Consider the following 21,138-nt stretch of genomic DNA (forward strand, 5'->3'; position numbering starts at 1 on the left):
TTGTGTGTGTGTGTGTGTGTCTGTTTGTGTGTGTGTGTGTGTGTGTCTGTGTGTGTTTGTGGGTGTGTTTGCGTGCATGCTCTTTAGCCTCTATGGCTCCAGTCCGAGAAAAAACCTCTCATGAATAATGCAATGTTGGCTTTACCAAAGCCAGGTTAGAACAAGGCACTTCTGTTTGAGTGTGTATGTGTGTGTGTTCCTGAAAAGTTTTGGTCGGTGAGATCAGTCTAACAGACAGAAGCAGAAAGGGAGGGTTGAATAGGCTCAGAAAGGCCTAGAAGTTAAAGGTCGACAGTGATAAATCTCTCATTTTGACTCTCGCTCCCGCTCTCTTTACATCCCTTTCCATCCATCCCCTCCCTTCTTCCAAACGTCTAGTCTCCTCTGCGGTCTTTCATCGGTTGCCTGAACAAAGGGAGTGTAGGGTTCTCTATCTCCTTATCTGACATTTCACTGCCAAACCAAGAGATATGTTCCACACATGGACACACACAGATGGGTTCCGTACCTGATCTTCCCCTGCTTCGGCAGCTCATGGCTCGGGTCATCACACTGCAGCCTCGAGTCCCCCTCCAGCATGTACACACAAACACACTCCTACAAGATAACACACACACACACACACATTACAAAACCCCGGTGCATTATGAGGAATTACTATGTCCAAAACTACATTACCCAGCTGGCCTGGGTGCACTTACCACGCAGGGCAACAGCCCCCGGATGGCGTCTCTGAGAGCATGTCGTAGCGAGGAGATGTCAACAACCTCTGCCAGGCACAGCAATGCATCCTGGGAGAAAATCCAAACAACAGAGTGACACACAGAAAGAGGCAAAAGTGTCATTACAGGCAAAAGTGTTAGTACAGGCACCTCAAACTGGTTCAGTTGCAATATTAGTTGTTTTTCAGGTTCCTGGAAGGTTGGGATGGCCCTTTAAAACCTTCCAACAGGGGAAACGTGAGCACCAACAACCAGCTGGAGGCGCCAATGGTGCTCGCACTTCAGCTCTGATGAGTCCCAGTGGTAGCGGTTTTTATAGTTATTATGTTTTATGATCAAAAACCTTAAAATGGGGAATTTTTGCCAAAACAAATGATTACTTTGAAAACGCAACCCACCTAAGAGAAAAGTTACATAACTCCATCATGGAAGACTTTGCACTTCTATGCAAGTGATTTGCATAAACTGTGTGACATCTGATTAATAGTGAAGGCGTGTAATTCAAAATATAGTATTTCTGTGACCTACGTTTCCAGTTAACGGCTAACGTTAGCAAGAAAACAGGGAATTACTCCGATTTAAGATTGAGGACAACTAATGTGTGTGATCTTATCTCTAAGTTATCTATGGGAAGGAGCTGACTAAACCGACCAGTGTTGGCATAAAAACAGGCTGCCCGTGAAGTGCTGTTAACCTCATCATAGCTATAATCCAATCACTGAAATGGCTTTGCCAGCATGACCCATACCATGTGCGGTCACCCAATCCAGTACAAGGCTGCTGACATTCAGATATCCTCCAGAGAGGGCCATGTCATTGTTTGCACAGATTACATTTAAAAAAGCCTGGGCTAGACTTGAAAGGCCCTAAATGTGCAGTGCTCTATTAGAGACCCAGCAGAGGAAACCGCTGGTAAAAATGATAAATCCTTAACATTTAAAATATTGAATTAACCAATTGGTGTATTCAACATACAGCTCTCTCAGAAATAAATGCAATGTTTTTGGTAAATGTAGGGAACAAGTTCAAAAGAATTCAACCAGGCTTGTACGTTAGACATTAGACATACGTTAGACATTAGACATACATTAGACATTTGATGCTTTACCCCTCTATCACCGTCTATGAATCCTTCAGCTAATCGTTTGCTTGCTCGTATAAACAGACACATCCACACAGACAGATACGCACAAACAGACACATCCACACAGACAGATACGTACAAACATACACATCCACACAGACAGATACGCACAAACAGACACATCAACACAGACAGATACGCACAAACAGACACATCCACACAGACAGATACGTACAAACATACACATCCACACAGACAGATACGTACAAACAGACACATCCACACAGACAGATACGTACAAACAGACACATCCACACAGACAGATACGTACAAACAGACACATCCACACAGACAGATACGTACAAACAGACACATCCACACAGACAGATACGTACAAACAGACACATCCACACAGACAGATACGTACAAACAGACACATCCACACAGACAGATACGTACAAACAGACACATCCACACAGAAAGATACGCACAAACAGACACATCCACACAGACAGATACGTACAAACATACACATCCACACAGACAGATATGTACAAACAGACACATCCACACAGACAGATACGTACAAACAGACACATCCACACAGACCGATACGTACAAACAGACACATCCACACAGACCGATACGTACAAACAGACACATCCACACAGACAGATACGTACAAACAGACACATCCACACAGACAGATACGTACAAACAGACACATCCACACAGACAGATACGTACAAACAGACACATCCACACAGACAGATACGTACAAACAGACACATCCACACAGAAAGATACGCACAAACAGACACATCCACACAGACAGATACGTACAAACATACACATCCACACAGACAGATATGTACAAACAGACACATCCACACAGACAGATACGTACAAACAGACACATCCACACAGACAGATACGTACAAACAGACACATCCACACAGACCGATACGTACAAACAGACACATCCACACAGACCGATACGTACAAACATACACATCCACACAGACAGATACGTACAAACAGACACATCCACACAGAAAGATACGCACAAACAGACACATCCACACAGACCGATACGTACAAACAGACACATCCACACAGACAGATACGTACAAACAGACACATCCAAAGAATAATAAAAGAAACAGAGTTGTCTGCTGAAACAAACCTACATGCATATACACACATGACAACACACGCACTCATCCATATCTATGTGCACGCACACACATGCCAACACACACTCATCCAGACCTATGTGTACTCACACATGCCAATACACATACTCATCCAGACCTACGTCCACACACACAAACGGCAACGAGCACACTCACCCATACTGACGGGAAAACAGAATCATTGCCCATTCATTTTTTGTTTTTCCCCTAAATCTCAATTGACTGTGCTGCTATTAACAAAGAGTGAGCTCTTCAGCCCTGAGGGAGATGGATATGTAATTATTTGGTTTCCTGAACTCATTCCGGCTGTATAACGCTCCACAGAGAGTGGCGGTGAGACGGGGAGTGAACAGCGACGTGGCCCTCACAGAGTTGAGCAGGCCCACCATACAGGGTCAAAGCAAGGACGACAAACTTGAATCATCGCCACGACAACGCGGTGTTGTGACAGGCACGAAATGCAACAACAGCTCAACAGCTGGAGAGGAGGACACACGGCAAACGTAAACGACCGTAACCCTGAACGAGCACAGGCGTAGAAACCAAGAGATAAATAGAGTTCTAAAATGCCAGGAGTCATTATTTAACTACAGTCTGATTACACAGAAGTGACACTCTGGCCTATTATTCCGTCAAAGGAAGGAGAGAGGGAGAAAGACAAACAGAGAGAAAGAGAAGGTGCTGCGATGTTGTCTTTAATTATTCTGATCACTGGCGCCCTTCAAATGTCAGAGTACTCAGCGTGATTACTATAGCTCAATGACAGGGCCACAAGGTCTGTACCGACTGGCGGAGATAAGGGAGCAACGGGGGAGGGAGGGGAGCCGAGGGGAGTGGGAGGAAGAGAACGGGGGAGATGGAGGGGAGGAGAGGGAACGTCACAGAGAGATAGGAGGAGAAGGATGAGAGGAAGAAGGGATGGCAGTGATGGAATTAGAGTTTCAAGCCACAGACACATTTTAAGTGAGATCGAATGAAAGTCAATTTTAATTCAAACCTATTTAAATAAATTGTACTGAGACATTAAATGTTAAATATTTAATCAAATATTGCATTAATCCAAAAATACTGCTTGATTACTAGTCAAAGAAGTAATAAAAGTGTATATTGTTCATGTCATATGTTTAGGAGGTTCCCTTAATACAGAAGTGTTGGGAACATTCTGGCAAATGCATTGGATTGAAAAAAGGTACTATGAATTAGTAGAACCTAAAAAAGGGTCTGAGAATGAGTCTTAATTTCTTCTTTAACAGTACAGCGATGTAAATATGGTCCTACTTTCTTTACAATTCACTTTAAATTCTGCTCCGTCAGAGGTGGGGAATATCCCAATTCAGTTCAATTTCAAGAAGGGAAACTGAAGAGCAATTTTCAACACAGTTCAGAATTGGCCCCTAACTCTGTTAGAACAGGAAGAGGAGAAACACAGTTAAGGCAAGAGGGCAACAGAAGAGGATTCAGCCAGATGGCTCTGAAGCTCAACAGAGGAAAACAATACAATAATCATTCCACTATCTGAAATTGAGTTTTAAGCTTCCCTGTAGCGAACATGTGTGAAAACATGTGTGAAACTGTGAAACATATTTGTAATGCATGTGTGTGTGCACTTTGTGTGTTTCTCAGGAAGAAAGCTATAAACAGCTCTGGAAAAAATTAAGAGACCACTGCACCTTTTTCTTTCCTTTCCAAAATAGTCAAAAAGGAAGGTTTTGAGTGAGGTTAAAATGAAGAGACCACTGCAAAACGCTTCTGTTCCTTACTCAAAAGTTTCTTTTTCAACTTTTTTTTGTGCCAAAATTACACAATTATTTTTGTAGCTTGACCATTTTAACTGGAGTATCTTATGAATATAATGGAGCTTTGAGATGGTACCAGGAAGGATGGTGTCAGGTTAGACCCTGAAGTTCACTAACACACACAGGTGCAAGATTGCCCCCACCTTCAAAGCAAAATCATGTGACCTTGAAAACTGACCACTAGAGACAACGATGAGCGCCTTTACTGACAAGCAGGCTTTCAGTAGGTAAGAGTGTTGCAGACCAGGGTTTGAATATGCACTAAGCTAATTTGAAGACTGAAACATTTGCCTAGCTACTACTTAAAGGCATATACAGTGCCTTGCGAAAGTATTCGGCCCCCTTGAACTTTTCGACCTTTTGCCACATTTTAGGCCTCAAACATAAAGATATAAAAAAATAATAATTTTTTGTGAAGAATCAACAACAAGTGGGACACAATTATGAAGTGGAACGAAATTCATTGGATATTTCAAACCTTTTTAACAAATAAAAAACTGAAAAATTGGGCGTGCAAAATTATTCAGCCCCTTTACTTTCAGTGCAGCAAACTCTCTCCAGAAGTTCAGTGACGATCTCTGAAGGATCCAATGTTGACCTAAATGACTAATGATGATAAATAGAATCCACCTGTGTGTAATCAAGTCTCCGTATAAATGCACCTGCTCTTTGATAGTCTCAGAGGTCCGTTTAAAGCGCAGAGAGCATCATGAAGAACAGGGGACACACCAGGCAGGTCCGAGATACTGTTGTCGAGAAGTTTAAAGCCGGATTTGGATACAAAAATATTTCCCAAGACTTAAACATCCCAAGGAGCACTGTGCAAGCGATAATATTGAAATGGAAGGAGTATCAGACCACTGCAAATCTACAAAGACCCGGCCGTCCCTCTAAACTTTCAGCTCATACAAGGAGAAGACTGATCAGAGATGCAGCCAAGAGGCCCATGATCACTCTGGATGAACTGCAGAGATCTACAGCTGAGGTGGGAGACTCTGTCCATAGGACAACAATCAGTTGTATACTGCACAAATCTGGCCTTTATGGAAGAGTGGCAAAAAGAAAGCCATTTCTTAAAGATATCCATAAAAAGTATTGTTTAAAGTTTGCCACAAGCCACCTGGGAGACACACCAAACATGTGGAAGAAGGTGCTCTGGTCAGATAAAACCAAAATCGAACTTTTTGGCAACAATGCACGCCCAATTTTTCAGTTTTTTATTTGTTAAAAAGGTTTGAAATATCCAATAAATTTCATTCCACTTGTTGTTGATTATTCACAAAAGATTACAGTTTTATATCTTTATGTTTGAAGCCTGAAATGTGGCAAAATGTCGAAAAGTTCAAGGGGCCGAATACTTTCACAAGGCACTGTACCACCCAATCTGCCAAAAGCTGTTTTTTTATCCTTCAAATAATCTAATATTCTCAGTAAGGAAACTGACAAATTTAGAATATTGGGTGGTCTATGCCTTTACTGTTAGTCAGGCACAGGCCTAGATGCTGTATGGTAGTAACACATCTGCCTACACCTTGGCCATGATTGAGTCTTTGATTCTGGCATCGTGTGGGTCTGTGTTTGAACGCTGCTGTTGTAGTGTGTGCGGGTCTCACTTGCTGTCAGTTTTGCACTAGAATACTTTGTTGGTGACCCCTGACTACAAAGGTTGTTGTGTGGTTCGTGCCCCATGAGCTGGTGTAATGGATTGGGTTCATCATCATCTACAGACTGCAGACATAACGATAAACAAGCAAGATACTGTAAGGACGGTAAGACTTCAGTTAACTGAAGCACACGCCTGCACTGTACTCAGTCATTCAATAAATCAATTGTATTTATAAAGCCCTTTTTACATCAGTAGTTGTGCTTTTACAAAACACCCAGCCTGAACAACCTACAGGGTTCCCTTCATGCCCTGGAGAAAAATTTGACCCCCCGATTATCACCATATAAATTGTGCTCTGTAGACAGATAGATTTTCATAACTTCTAAATGTTGTGTATGTTGTATTAAACTGGGCTGAACTACACATTCAAAGACACACACATACAAACACACACTCTCTCTCTCTCTCACACACACACACAGGCACACACTACCACACACACGCACACACAAACACAGTGTTGTTGACATAGTTCCAGGCTAAATGACACACAGGCTAAATGATTGATCATATGAAATAATATCTAATTATATTTAATCATATCTAATGAGATGCTCAGAGTCTAGCACTCCAGGGAGATAAGGTGCATTGGTAAAACAGGAGCCCCTTCGTTTACAGGGAGTCTCAACATGGTATTAAACTGAGATCATTTGGATTTGATGAGCACCAAAACGTAGAAGGAAGTGCTCAGCACAGGGATTGAATGATCTTTCATTCCCACCCATAACACCCAAAAACGTTGCCAGTTTGTTCATACGATAATGGTCACCAGTGCACCCAATGCAAAGCCTGGCTACCCATATGGAAAGTCCATAATGAAATCAGTCACATTTCTGATTCTATTATTTTATTAATCAATACACACAAAGGGGCAGCATATACAACCAATCCAGGGTTGTGTATAATAATTTTTTTTAAGGTTTGGTTTGTTTATAATAACTTGATTCTGTGTTTGACCTTGGTCCCGGGGAAGATAAATGAGACAGAATTCAGGAACGGGGGCTAATGTTGCATGTCATACCTTTCAGGAGAGCCGTTTCTGGAGTACAATGATGCCATGACTCAAAGGACAACAATGGCAGTTATGATAAAGACAATGAAAGATGCCCAGATTCTTGGAGTATTGAAAACGTTGAGTGTGAACGGTAGTGAAAAGACACAACTTTGTAAACGAGTTCAATAGAGTAAATGCAAACAACAAAGGACTTTGTATGTAATCAGAGTATATTCAGTCTGCTACAAAACATTCCTACATGTATATGGGTAAGTCTAATGTACTAACTAGCTTAAGTTAATTCCTTTTCAGAAAGTTGTCAAAGTAGTCTGCATTGCTAGTTATCTAACTATAGCTACTGATGTTACTGTTAACGTTAGCTAGCTAGCAACATTAACTTACCAGCTAGCTAACATTTCCTGGTGTCTAGCTTGTTTGTTGGGTAGCTAGCTTTGCCTGATGATTAGCTATACTGTGGTAAATAATACTGTAACATTTCTTGTATGGTGGCTTTCTAACTGAACCGTCAATGCAGATAGCTAGGTGTGTTTCAGGGGAGGGGTGATTATGCCGAGCTATGTTTTCAGTCTTCACAAAAGTGTGCAAGTCTCTTATTTCGGTAATTAGCTACCTGATTGATCAGTCATTCATCCAGGTGTGTGTGTGTGTGACTACGACCAGCTATTACAGGTAGACCAAAAAAAGTGATGTGGACAACCCTGTCCATCAGGACAATAAGACTGCTAAACGGATCAGAGGCTGTCCACCTGCACTCAAACTATCTGCACTTACATTGCCACTACTATTTATTATGAAACCTGCTGCTAAGCTACTATACCTTTCACTGTACTGTTTATACCTGATGTAACAAGTACATGATAAAAAACTTTAATAACATTTTATTTGGTTTGATATAGTATATGTTTATCAGAAACCAACCAGATTTAGCACAAGGCAACAGTGTCCCCATTTGAATACTTAAATAGAGGTGTGGGGTTAAGGCCTAAGAGGGTGTGAACTACATTGATTGGGTGTAAACAAAGACCAGCTCTCTGGCAAGTGTGAATCTTTCACACCTCTTTTCTCAGAACTAAGTAGAGCAGATTATCAAGCAGCATATCTTTCCCATAACTTTATCAAACAGTATGGTATTATATACCATTACAAAGCTCTGAATCTGGACCTTCATAAAATGTTATACAAAAAGCCAAACTCAAATTTTGCGATAAGACCTCGTTCCTGAATTCTGTCACAAATGTACACTGAACAAAATTATAAATGCAACACTTTCGTTTTTGCCCCCATTTATCATGAGCTGAACTCAAAGATCTAAGACTTTCTCTGTACACAAAAGGCATATTTCTCTCAAATATTTTTCACAAATCTGTCTAAATCTGTGTTAGTGAGCACTTCTATATGGGTGAGGAAAAGTAAACAGTGATTTGTGATGTGAAGGAGATATAAATCCATATATATGTGAGGTAAAAGTTAACATTTCTAAGTAAAATGAAGGAATAAAATCTATTTAATATTAACCCTTATCTACCGAGAAATGTTTTCAAATAAAGCCCTTAGTGTGTGTTTGTGTGTGTGGAGAATAAATAGGGTGTTATGTGTGTGTGTCCAGTTAATTAATCTGAAAACTGTCCAGGTCTTGTTTAATTAACCTTGTACGTTCCTCACCATAAGGTTTCAGCACCCAGAACATAGTCATCACATTCATTAGCATAACTCGGTCATCACTATACAGCCCTCATTAACATATCTTGGTCATCACTATACAGCCTTCATCAACATAACTAAAGTCCTTACCATACAGCCCTCATTAACATAACTAAAGTCCTTACCATACTGCCCTCATCAACATAACTAAATTCCTTACCATACAGCCCTCATCAACATAACTAAAGTCCTTACCATACTGTCCTCATCAACATAACTAAAGTCCTTACCATACAGCCCTCATTAACATAACTAAAGTCCTTACCATACTGCCCTCATTAACATAATTAAAGTCCTTACCATACAGCCCTCATTAACATAACTAAAGTCCTTACCATACAGCCCTCATTAACATAACTAAAGTCCTTACCATACAGCCCTCATTAACATAACTAAAGTCCTTACCATACAGCCCTCATCAACATAACTAAAGTCCTTACCATACAGCCCTCATTAACATAACTAAAGTCCTTACCATACTGCCCTCATTAACATAATTAAAGTCCTTACCATACAGCCCTCATTAACATAACTAAAGTCCTTACCATACTGCCCTCATTAACATAACTAAAGTCCTTACCATACAGCCCTCATCAACATAACTAAAGTCCTTACCATACTGTCCTCATCAACATAACTAAAGTCCTTACCATACAGCCCTCATTAACATAACTAAAGTCCTTACCATACTGCCCTCATTAACATAATTAAAGTCCTTACCATACAGCCCTCATTAACATAACTAAAGTCCTTACCATACAGCCCTCATTAACATAACTAAAGTCCTTACCATACAGCCCTCATTAACATAACTAAAGTCCTTACCATACAGCCCTCATCAACATAACTAAAGTCCTTACCATACAGCCCTTATCAACATAACTAAAGTCCTTACCATACTGCTCTCCTCAACATAACTAAAGTCCTTACCATACAGCCCTCATTAACATAGCTAAAGTCCTTACCATACAGCCCTCATTAACATAACTAAAGTCCTTACCATACAGCCCTCATCAACATAACTAAAGTCCTTACCATACTGCCCTCATTAACATAACTCGGTCATCACTACACAGCCCTCATTAACATAACTAAAGTCCTTACCATACGGCTATCATTAAAATAGCTCAGTCATTACTTTACAGGCCACATTAAACATACCTCCATCATTACTATACAGGCCTCATTAACATAACTTGGTCATTACTAAACAGCCCTCGTTAAGATAACACAGTCATTATTATACAGCCCTGGTTAACATAACTCGGTCATTACTATATAGACTAAATTTACATAATGCCACCATTCCACAGGGTTGGTAAATGTTGGATTAATATGCTGTGACACCTAAAGCTGCATTTAAGGAACCAGTGTGTACTCCCTGCCAGTCTGTTTCTCCTCCGCGCACACACACACACACACACACACATGTTTAGAGTGAGCAGGCAGGTGAAGCTGTGGGTTCTGGATGTTATTCCAACAGAGCCGCATCTCCAGTAGCACACAAACACTGGAGACACATGCACTGTAGAATACAGCCAGACCTGAGACCTGCAACACATACACACACACACACACACACTGTAGAACACAGCCAGACCTGAGACCTGCAACACACACACACACACTGTAGAACACAGCCAGACATGAGACCTGCAAAACATACACACACACACAAACACTGTAGAGCACAGCCAGACCTGAGACCTGCAACACACACACACACAAACACTGTAGAGCACAGCCAGACCTGAGACCTGCAACACACACACATACTGTAGAACACAGCCAGACCTGAGACCTGCTACACACACACACACACTATAGAACACAGCCAGACCTGAGACCTGCAACACACACACACATGTGTAGAACACAGCCAGACCTGAGACCTGCAACACACACACACACAGACACACACCGTAGAACACAGCCAGACCTGAGACCTGCAACACACACACACACAGTAGAACACAGCCAGACCTGAGACCTGCAACACACACACACATGCACACACACACACAGCCAGACCTGAGACCTGCAACACACACACACACTGTAGAACACAGCCAGACATGAGACCTGAAACACACGCACACACATACACACACTCTAGAACACAGCCAGACCTGAGACCTGCAACACACACAGACACACACACACGTAGTAGAATACAACCAGACCTGAGAGACCCGAGACTGAACAGGTGTGTGACTGTGTTTGTGGGTGTCTGACTGTGTGTGTGTTGTCGCTCCTGGAGGTAAGATAAAAAAAGAAAGGTCAGAGTGACATTTACACAGATCCACCCATCAAACAACCCAAGCTAATTCATGCACAACTCCTCTAGAAACAGGTCCCATCACTAGCTATTGCAGTCTATCAGTCATCCACCACTTTTTTGACATGAGGGAGAGACGGTGTTCTTTGAGAGTGGGGGACGAAATGGAAGAGGGGAGAAAGAGACGTGGGAGTGAAAGGGTGGGAGAGAGAGATGTGGGGGCAGATGGACAGAGAGAGAGAAAATGACGGGCTTGTACTGTTGATGGAGAAAGGCTGAGAAGAGACCATTGCAGCATTCTGGCTATGCATGAAAACAGTCTCACAGCTGCTCACACAAAGGTTTACGCACACACTACACTAACACACAAGAGCTCCCACATGCACAAACACACACACACACACACACCCTCCCTACACTCTGAGCTGGGTGGTTATGAAGTGCACGTGAGTGACACAGATCAGAATAAAATGCTTCAGAGTCGTTTCCATGACAACATGGCCACGCGGTTTACACCTTTACGGGCTAACGATACACCCGATGTGAGCTCCCCGTTACGATCCAACTTGCCACCGTTGACTTCATGTTCGCACATGATCGATATGGAGTGGACTGTTTCCGAGCGGCCACGCAACCGCTTCAGAGAGATTATGCAACCCTGCGTTTTGATGACAGAGAGACAAGAGGACTACACTCGGGGAACGGAAATGTTTGCTGCAGTCTCAGACACCAGGAAGCTCTTGCAGTGCTTGTTACCAGCCAGGAGAGAACATAACTGTTGATGAGCAACTGTTCCCAACAGAAGCTTGGTTGTGTTTTACACGGACAATAAACTGGACAGGATTGGGCAGACATTTTGGTTTGCTACCAATGTAGGCTCGAAGTACATGTTTAGTGGCTGTCCATACCCGGGAAGGGATGAAACTAGGCCAGTAGGTGAGCTATTTGTAGAGCCCAATAAACTATTGAAAAGGCAACAGCTTGTGTTGTTTAAAATAATATTTTTACTTAGTATTCTAACGATAAGGCCTTCAATGCAAACATATTCTTGGATTCTTCAAGACAAACAAATTCATGAATACAATTTAAATACAATTAGTTTTTTGAGTATTCTATTTAGTTTGATAACGACACAGTACATAAACTGATGCTGTGGCCAGCTGGTAATGATGGGGAGGAGACTATATATGCTAATAGGGATGATTTATATGCTAATGACGTCAAACTTCATTGGCTCTGGCGGATACTGGGGGTCTGAAAGGCCTGGCAGTTCTAGTGCTAGGAGTGGCAGTCCCGTAAAGATTACTGCAAGAGCAGAGCATAGAATGCTCAATGAGTTTAAGAAGAATCCAAGAGTGTCAATAAACAAAAATGGTGTTCATGGCGGGAGACGGAAGAAGCCACTGTCCAAAGAAAATTTTGCAAAGGGGCACATGGATGTTCCACAGCGCTACTGGCAAATATACCGTGGACAGATAAAACCAAAGTTAAGTTGTTTGGAAGGGACACACAACACGTAAAATTAAAACCTCATACCAATATCAAAATCTCACTCCAGCTGTAAAGTATGGTGGAGGCAGCATTATGGTTTGCGCCTGCTTTGCTGCCTCAGGGCCTGGACAGCTTTCTATCATCACCAAAAATCTAATTTCCACGTTAATCAAGACATTTTGCAGGACAAAGTAAGGATATCTATCTGCCAATTGAAGCTCACTATAGTTGAGTGATGTAACAGGGCAACGATCCAAAACACAGATGTAAATCAACAACAGACTGGCTCAACAGAAGAAAATGCAGAGTCCAGACCTCAACCCGATTGAAATGCTGTGGCATGACCTCAAGAGAGTGATTCATACCAGACATATCAAGCATATTGCTGAACTGAAACAGCGAAGAAGAATGGTCCAAAATGTGTCCCAAACGTTGTGCTGGTCTGATCTGCAACTACAGGAAAAGTTTGATTGAGACTTACTGGCAAAGGAGGGTGAACCAGTTATTAGATCCAAGGATTCACATACTTACAGCACTGTGAATGTTTAAACTGTGTTCAATAAAGACATGAACATTCATAATTGTTTGTGTGTTATTACTTTAAGCAGACTGTGTTTGTCTATTGTTACAATCAGATAAAATGTTAAAACCAATTTATGCAAAAATCCAGGTCATTCCAAAGGGTTCACATGCATTTTTCCGGACCCCATAAGCAGAGCCAGCCTAGTAGAGTGAATGTCTGTCTGTCTGTCTCACTCACTCACTGACTGACTGACTGACAGCCTGACAGCCAGAACCTTGTTAAAAGACAAACAGTTCGCTGGCTACACGATTCTCTAGTCATTTCACTTGATGAAAAAGTCAGTCATCGTCATCTACATTGATAGATACCATATCAATGTCATTCACAAATGGCTAGCTGTTAAAACGGCCAGTGGCAAAAGAGGATTTGTTCAGGACAGACAAAAACTTGGCTGGCTACAACCTTTAGTAGTTACATTTTAAGAAGCCTAAAATGAAACTGTTTATTGTTATATTGCGACAATTTCTGGTGGATTTTCAAATTATTTCCTAGGATTTGTTCAGGATAGACAAAAACGTTGCTGCTTACATGATTCTCTCGTCTTTTCACTTGATGAAAAATGCTGTTATCGTCACCTATATTCATTCACAAATGGCTAATAAGCTGTTAAAACGTCCAGTGGCAAAAGCCATAAAGTTCAAAGATGCTATTTGTGGTGGAGGTAAAGTTAATAAGAAACGTTACTCAATTTAATACAATGGTTGATGGTGTCTAACGAAATATTCTGACTTGGCGTGATGTTAACGTGTGACAAAAATTACATAATGTCAAGAGGCTATACTGACACCCAGTAAACGTGCAGCTCTGTTGTGCAGGGGTTAAGGACAAAGCCTTTCATGTGGGAGACCACGGTTTGAATCTCAGGAGGAAATTATAAAATATGAATTTATGGTGGGCCGTCTGAACTAGGCTCGCCTGGTTTCTTGTTTCTTTTACATTTTATTTTACCCATTGGAACGTCTCTACCCTGTTCCGACACTTCATGGATAAAAACAACAGAACGTTACAAAGAGGAAGGAGAGAGGACAGAAACAGAGAAAAATGGACAGGCACAGAGAAAGAGTATGAGAAGCCTAACGTCATCTTTAGGACTGACTGTGAGATTGTAGTCACACTGAATGAACAAACAGTCCATTTTTTGCCGACTGTCACAGTAAGTGAATGTTAAACCAACAGAAAATGTAAATTGACTACATGTGGTTTGCGTGCGTTCATATGTAACACCTTACAGCGGAATGAGAGGGGAGGAAGAGAGACAAAAACAGATAGAAATTGACAGTCTGAATGAGACACTGGGGAACGATCTAATCCCGAAGAGGGGACAGCAGAGGAAATTGACACATCACTCTGTGTGTGTGTGTTCTCCATGCTCCTGGGGGATGTTGTAATGCCAGTTTAGCATTACTGCTAATTAAATCAATATGTGTACACGCCTCAGTATGAATGGCAACCCATTCCATTTGCAAAGTAAAGCAGTGACTGAAACAAGACTGAGCTTTTCTCGTTAGTGTATATTTTTTTAATGTATTTTGAAACCAGAATTGAAAGACAGAGGGGATATTGACAGATGCAAGATCCCTTTGAGGTCTTCAAAGTATTTTTTTTCACAAAAGGGTACTTTGGGCTTTAAAGTCATTAATTAAACGTAGGGGAGCGAGCCAACAGAACAAGTCAGGCACGGTTTTCGCAGAACCTCGAGTGAGAGGGTTATTCCAGTTCAAGGAATGTGATATGTCATACATTAACATACAGGACTACAGCCAGGGATGGTGTCAAACACTTTAAGAGTGGTGGGGTGAATCAATCGGACAGTCAGTTCTGTGGAAGTCCAATTGTCCTAGAGATAGCTCACTCGATTCAACTCGTCGATTAGCACATGAACCACACTTGTGGAATTTGCACACTGTAATACGGCTCACCAGAATAAAAAATGACAGGCAGCATTTCTCATTCTGAACGCGATGCTCCCACCCCCACTTCCATCCTACCTCTTCCCCCTTTTCTCCTCCCACCTCCCTCTCTCTCCCCTCTCCGCCCTCTGTCAAGACGGGCACAATACCAGACTAATCAGAGGTCAGATCTGGAGAAGAAAAGTGGGGAAGCATGAAAGAAGGAAGGCGTCATTCGTCTGACTGAGATGGGGAGAATTCAACTCCCTCGTCCTCTTTCCCTTGTTCTACCTGCCTCGTAATGTTGCTGTAGGTGGTCCTCCGTTAGACTGGCGTGATGTGCCTGTTGTTCTATTTTAAAATGACTGTTCTGTTCAGAATAACATGCCCACACTGTCACCCCACAACCCCTCCCTCCCTCCCTCCCTCCATCCCTCCCTCCCTCCCTCCCTCCACTCCATTCTGTCTTTCCCTTTCTCCCTCCTTCAAACACACTCTTTATGTAAGCGCGTACATTTTAAAGTTTCATTTCCCTCCTTGTGCAGTTGGTTTATTCCTGTTCTCTCTGCTCTGGGGGTCCGGGGTCTCTTTTCATTTAACCTTTATTTAACCAGGAAAAGGACTCATTCAGATGAAAAATCTCTTTTACAGGAGTGTCCTGGCCAAGACGCTCCTGTACAAAACACAAAAAACAACATAAGGAAATCAAAATACAACAACCATAGCCTACCACCCAGTGCAAATAAATAACCAAATAAATACAGCGACAAACAAAAGACGCACAAGTACGGACAACTAGACAGGCCCTCCTCCAATATTTTCAATGTGTCTTTGACCACATTCAGTGCAACAATGTCCTGTATTTCTAGTTCTGATTGAAGACCATTCCATGCTGTAGGAGCAGCAACCCTGAAAGCTTTTCTGCCCCTCTCTGTGTGAACAGTGGGAACTGACAGTAGATACAGATCCTGTGATCGTAAGCAATAGCTTTTAGAACTTGTTTTGCAGATAAGTTCAAAAACATAGGATGGTGTCAAATCAAGAACAGTTTTGTAAATTAACAAGTACCAATGAGAGAGCCAACATGTTGATAATGAGTGCCAGCCTACTCTTCTCCTGAGCGACAATCAGGAGGGATTATGCTCACTGGTCACACAAACAGACATACGTCAGAGGTTCCTCTATCCCTGCAGGGACACAGATGGTTATTCCCCAATCAAACATCATATTTTCCCTCTTCCCTAAAGACAACCCTCAACCCTAATGACAACCCTCAACCCTAACGACAACCCTCTTCTCTAACTACAACTCTCAACCCTAACGACAACCCTCAACCCTAACAACAACCCTCAACCCTAACGACAACCCTCAACCCTAACGACAACCCTCTTCTCTAACGACAACTCTCAACCCTAACGACAACACTCAACCCTAACGACAACCCTCAACCCTAAAGACAACCCTCAACCCTAACGAAAACCCTCAACCCTAACGACAACCCTCAACCCTAAAGACAACCCTCAACCCTAACGACAACCCTCAACCCTAACGACAACCCTCAACTCTAACGACAACTCTCAACCCTAAAGACAACCCTCAACCCTAACGACAACCCTCAACCCTAACAACAACCCTCTTCTCTAACGACAACTCTCAACCCTAATGACAACACTCAACCCTAACGACAACCCTCAACCCTAACGACAACCCTCAACCCTAACGACAACCCTCAACCCTAACGACAACCCTCTTCTCTAACGACAACCCTCTTCTCTAACGACAACCCTGTACGCTAAAGGCAGCTGTAACTTTTGCTTCAAATGATGAGCGGCAAGATGTCCCCACAAGGTCAAATGTAGGTTGTTTTAATGTTTAAGGGGATGTTTAGCAGTCAGAAGTACAATAAGACCTGTACACTCACAGAGAAAAACAAACAGCCCTCCACCACTCTCCTTAAGTGCACTTATCAATTCACTCACGTATACTCAGCCCCCTTTCTCCAATCAGAGACCTGACAACTGCAAACCGCCTTCTGGTCTGTGTGTGTGTGTGTGTCTGTGTGTGTGTGTGTGTCTGTGTGCGTTCACAGGTATGACTGTAGTCAGGAAAAACTAAAATCTCCACATGGAAAGGCTATGTTTACAATAAAAGTTACAGTTGAGGTTAGGGTTGAAACTGGGTTAAGCAATTATGAGTTATTAATTAGGATCAAGCAGTTAAGGAAAATATACATTTGAATAATAGTTTTTTGGGTCCCCACAACGATACATTTGTGTGGGGTGTATTTGTGTACATTTTAACATGCTGGTAGGGACCAAATATACAATCAACTTGATATTTCATTGCATTGTCCCATGAGGAAAAAGTTTATTTTCAGTGTTATATTTAGAATAAAAGTTAGGAATTAGGGTCAGGGATTATATTTAGAAATTAGGGTTATGTTTAGGTTATGAATGGGAATATCTTCGGGTCCCTAAGAAGAAAGTAAAACAACTAATTTGTTACCTGAGGCTGGTCCCTCTCTCTCATGCAGTTTAAAAGACCGTCACAATCACTCTGACAGATTACTCCACACGCCTCCTGTTATGTACACATGCACACATGTAAACCACACGCCTCCTGTCACGTACACATGCACACATGTAAACCACACGCCTCCTGTTATGTACACATTCACACATGTAAACCACACGCCTCCTGTCACGTACACATGCACACATGTAAACCACATGCCTCCTGTTATGTACACATTCACACATGTAAACCACACGCCTCCTGTCACGTACACATTCACACATGTAAACCACACGCCTCCTGTCACGTACACATGCACACATGTAAACCACACGCCTCCTGTTATGTACACATGCACGCATGTAAACCACACGCCTCTTGTCACGTACACATTCACACATGTAAACCACACGCCTCCTGTCACGTACACATTCACACATGTAAACCACACGCCTCCTGTCACGTACACATGCACACATGTAAACCACACGCCTCCTGTCACGTACACATGCACACATGTAAACCACACGCCTCCTGTTATGTACACATTCACACATGTAAACCACACGCCTCCTGTCACGTACACATTCACACATGTAAACCACACGCCTCCTGTCACGTACACATTCACACATGTAAACCACACGCCTCCTGTCACGTACACATTCACACATGTAAACCACACGCCTCCTGTCACGTACACATGCACACATGTAAACCACACGCCTCCTGTTATGTACACATGCACGCATGTAAACCACACGCCTCTTGTCACGTACACATTCACACATGTAAACCACACGCCTCCTGTCACGTACACATGCACACATGTAAACCACACGCCTCCTGTTATGTACACATGCACACATGTAAACCACACGCCTCCTGTTATGTACACATTCACACATGTAAACCACACGCCTCCTGTCACGTACACATTCACACATGTAAACCACACGCCTCTTGTCACATACACATGCACACATGTAAACCACACGCCTCCTGTCACGTACACATTCACACATGTAAACCACACGCCTCCTGTCACGTACACATTCACACATGTAAACCACACGCCTCCTGTCACGTACACATTCACACATGTAAACCACACGCCTCCTGTCACGTACACATGCACACATGTAAACCACACGCCTCCTGTCACGTACACATGCACACATGTAAACCACACGCCTCCTGTTATGTACACATGCACGCATGTAAACCACACGCCTCTTGTCATGTACACATTCACACATGTAAACCACACGCCTCCTGTCACGTACACATTCACACATGTAAACCACACGCCTCCTGTCACGTACACATGCACACATGTAAACCACACGCCTCCTGTCACGTACACATTCACACATGTAAACCACACGCCTCCTGTCACGTACACATGCACACATGTAAACCACACGCCTCCTGTTATGTACACATTCACACATGTAAACCACACGCCTCCTGTCACGTACACATTCACACATGTAAACCACACGCCTCCTGTCACGTACACATTCACACATGTAAACCACACGCCTCCTGTCACGTACACATGCACACATGTAAACCACACGCCTCCTGTCACGTACACATGCACACATGTAAACCACACGCCTCCTGTCACGTACACATGCACACATGTAAACCACACGCCTCCTGTCACGTACACATGCACACATGTAAACCACACGCCTCCTGTCACGTACACATGCACACATGTAAACCACACGCCTCCTGTTATGTACACATTCACACATGTAAACCACACGCCTCCTGTCACGTACACATTCACACATGTAAACCACACGCCTCCTGTCACGTACACATTCACACATGTAAACCACACGCCTCCTGTCACGTACACATTCACACATGTAAACCACACGCCTCCTGTCACGTACACATTCACACATGTAAACCACACGCCTCCTGTTATGTACACATTCACACATGTAAACCACACGCCTCCTGTCACGTACACATGCACACATGTAAACCACACGCCTCCTGTCACGTACACATGCACACATGTAAACCACACGCCTCCTGTCACGTACACATGCACGCATTTAAACCACACTTCTCATGGAACAAAGTAGCTGCGCATTAATATGTATGGGTGTGTTCATGTCCGTGTGTTTTGTGTTTCTAAAGAGACAAACAGGCGAGTTCCCATCCTGGAATTCTGAATAGGGATGCCGGAAAGCCGTTACCCGGCAGAACAATGGTACGTCTCACACGCACACACACACACACACACACACATACACACACTCACATATGCTTGGCTCCCCAAAGAGTCTGGATTTAAGTCTCCTGAACCTGCCCTCCCACCCACACTCCTCTCCCTCTCCCGAGTCTCCCCCTTCCTGGCTTGGTCCCACCAAAACATCCCATTATTCTCCCCCATTTTCCTTTGTCAGAACCTCCAACACCCCCCGCAAGGTTTTGGATGAGCGAAGTAAGGAGGGGTGAGGTTGGGGACTCGTGGTTTAAGGGGGTTGTCTTGAGCGTGGAGGTGATGGTGAGGTCAGAGTGTACTAGTTCGTGAGTGGGCGAGGATGGTCGAGGCCGCGTGGTCGCCAGGACAACCAAACCCACCTTCAAAACAATCCACAAAGTAATTTTGACTTTCCATTTAAAGGTCAAGTTAACCTAAAAAACTGACATTTGCCTTCACTTTGGGAATGGATGTCAATCTCCCCCCTGTACAATACCAAAGTGAATTTGCAAAGTCTCTGTGGGTAGAAGAGGTGAAGATAAGGTCATTAGAGGACAAGAGCCTCACGGAACCCAATCAGAAAATCAATATTCACCTCACACACGCACGCGTTATGACCCTTTTTATGATCCATCACATTGTGTTGCTGTCAAGAAGGGGATTTCTATCTCTCATTGGCGACAGGTGGGCCTTAACTCTGAGCAAAGGTTTCCTGCCAGACCTGGACCAAAAACTGTTTCTGGCAACTCATACATTACTGTGATAAAGCACTCGCATTCAGACCCCATATGGGCACGCGTGAGCACGTACCTTTACGCACACACTAGCTCCCACACACACACACACACACACACACACACACACAGGCACACACATACTGACACACACATGCATATGTGATTATATAGAGGTCCAGTATAAACAGACAGAATGGTCTCCTGTCAGAGAGAAAAACAATCTCCTCTTCTCTCAT

General features: G+C 42.9%; 1 protein-coding gene across 9 annotated transcripts in view; it reads right to left on the reverse strand.

Moving 5' to 3' along the window:
- LOC105022399 (cGMP-dependent 3',5'-cyclic phosphodiesterase) overlaps positions 1 to 21,138 on the reverse strand; it is a 190,995-nt gene that overhangs the window by 29,987 nt on the left and 139,870 nt on the right. For 8 of the 9 annotated variants that reach the window (XM_020048771.3, XM_020048785.3, XM_020048775.3 and 5 more), the window contains 2 exons: positions 702 to 791; positions 509 to 597 (listed from right to left, as the gene is read on the reverse strand). In XM_020048771.3, coding sequence (XP_019904330.3) covers positions 509 to 597; positions 702 to 791 — 179 coding nt within the window. Of the gene's footprint in view, positions 1 to 508; positions 598 to 701; positions 792 to 3,158; positions 3,550 to 21,138 lie in introns of those variants that run through there. The other variant, XM_020048787.3, reaches the window with a different exon arrangement.

This window comes from Esox lucius, chromosome 1 (assembly GCF_011004845.1).
Source record: "Esox lucius isolate fEsoLuc1 chromosome 1, fEsoLuc1.pri, whole genome shotgun sequence".
Taxonomy (NCBI): Eukaryota; Metazoa; Chordata; class Actinopteri; order Esociformes; family Esocidae; genus Esox; species Esox lucius.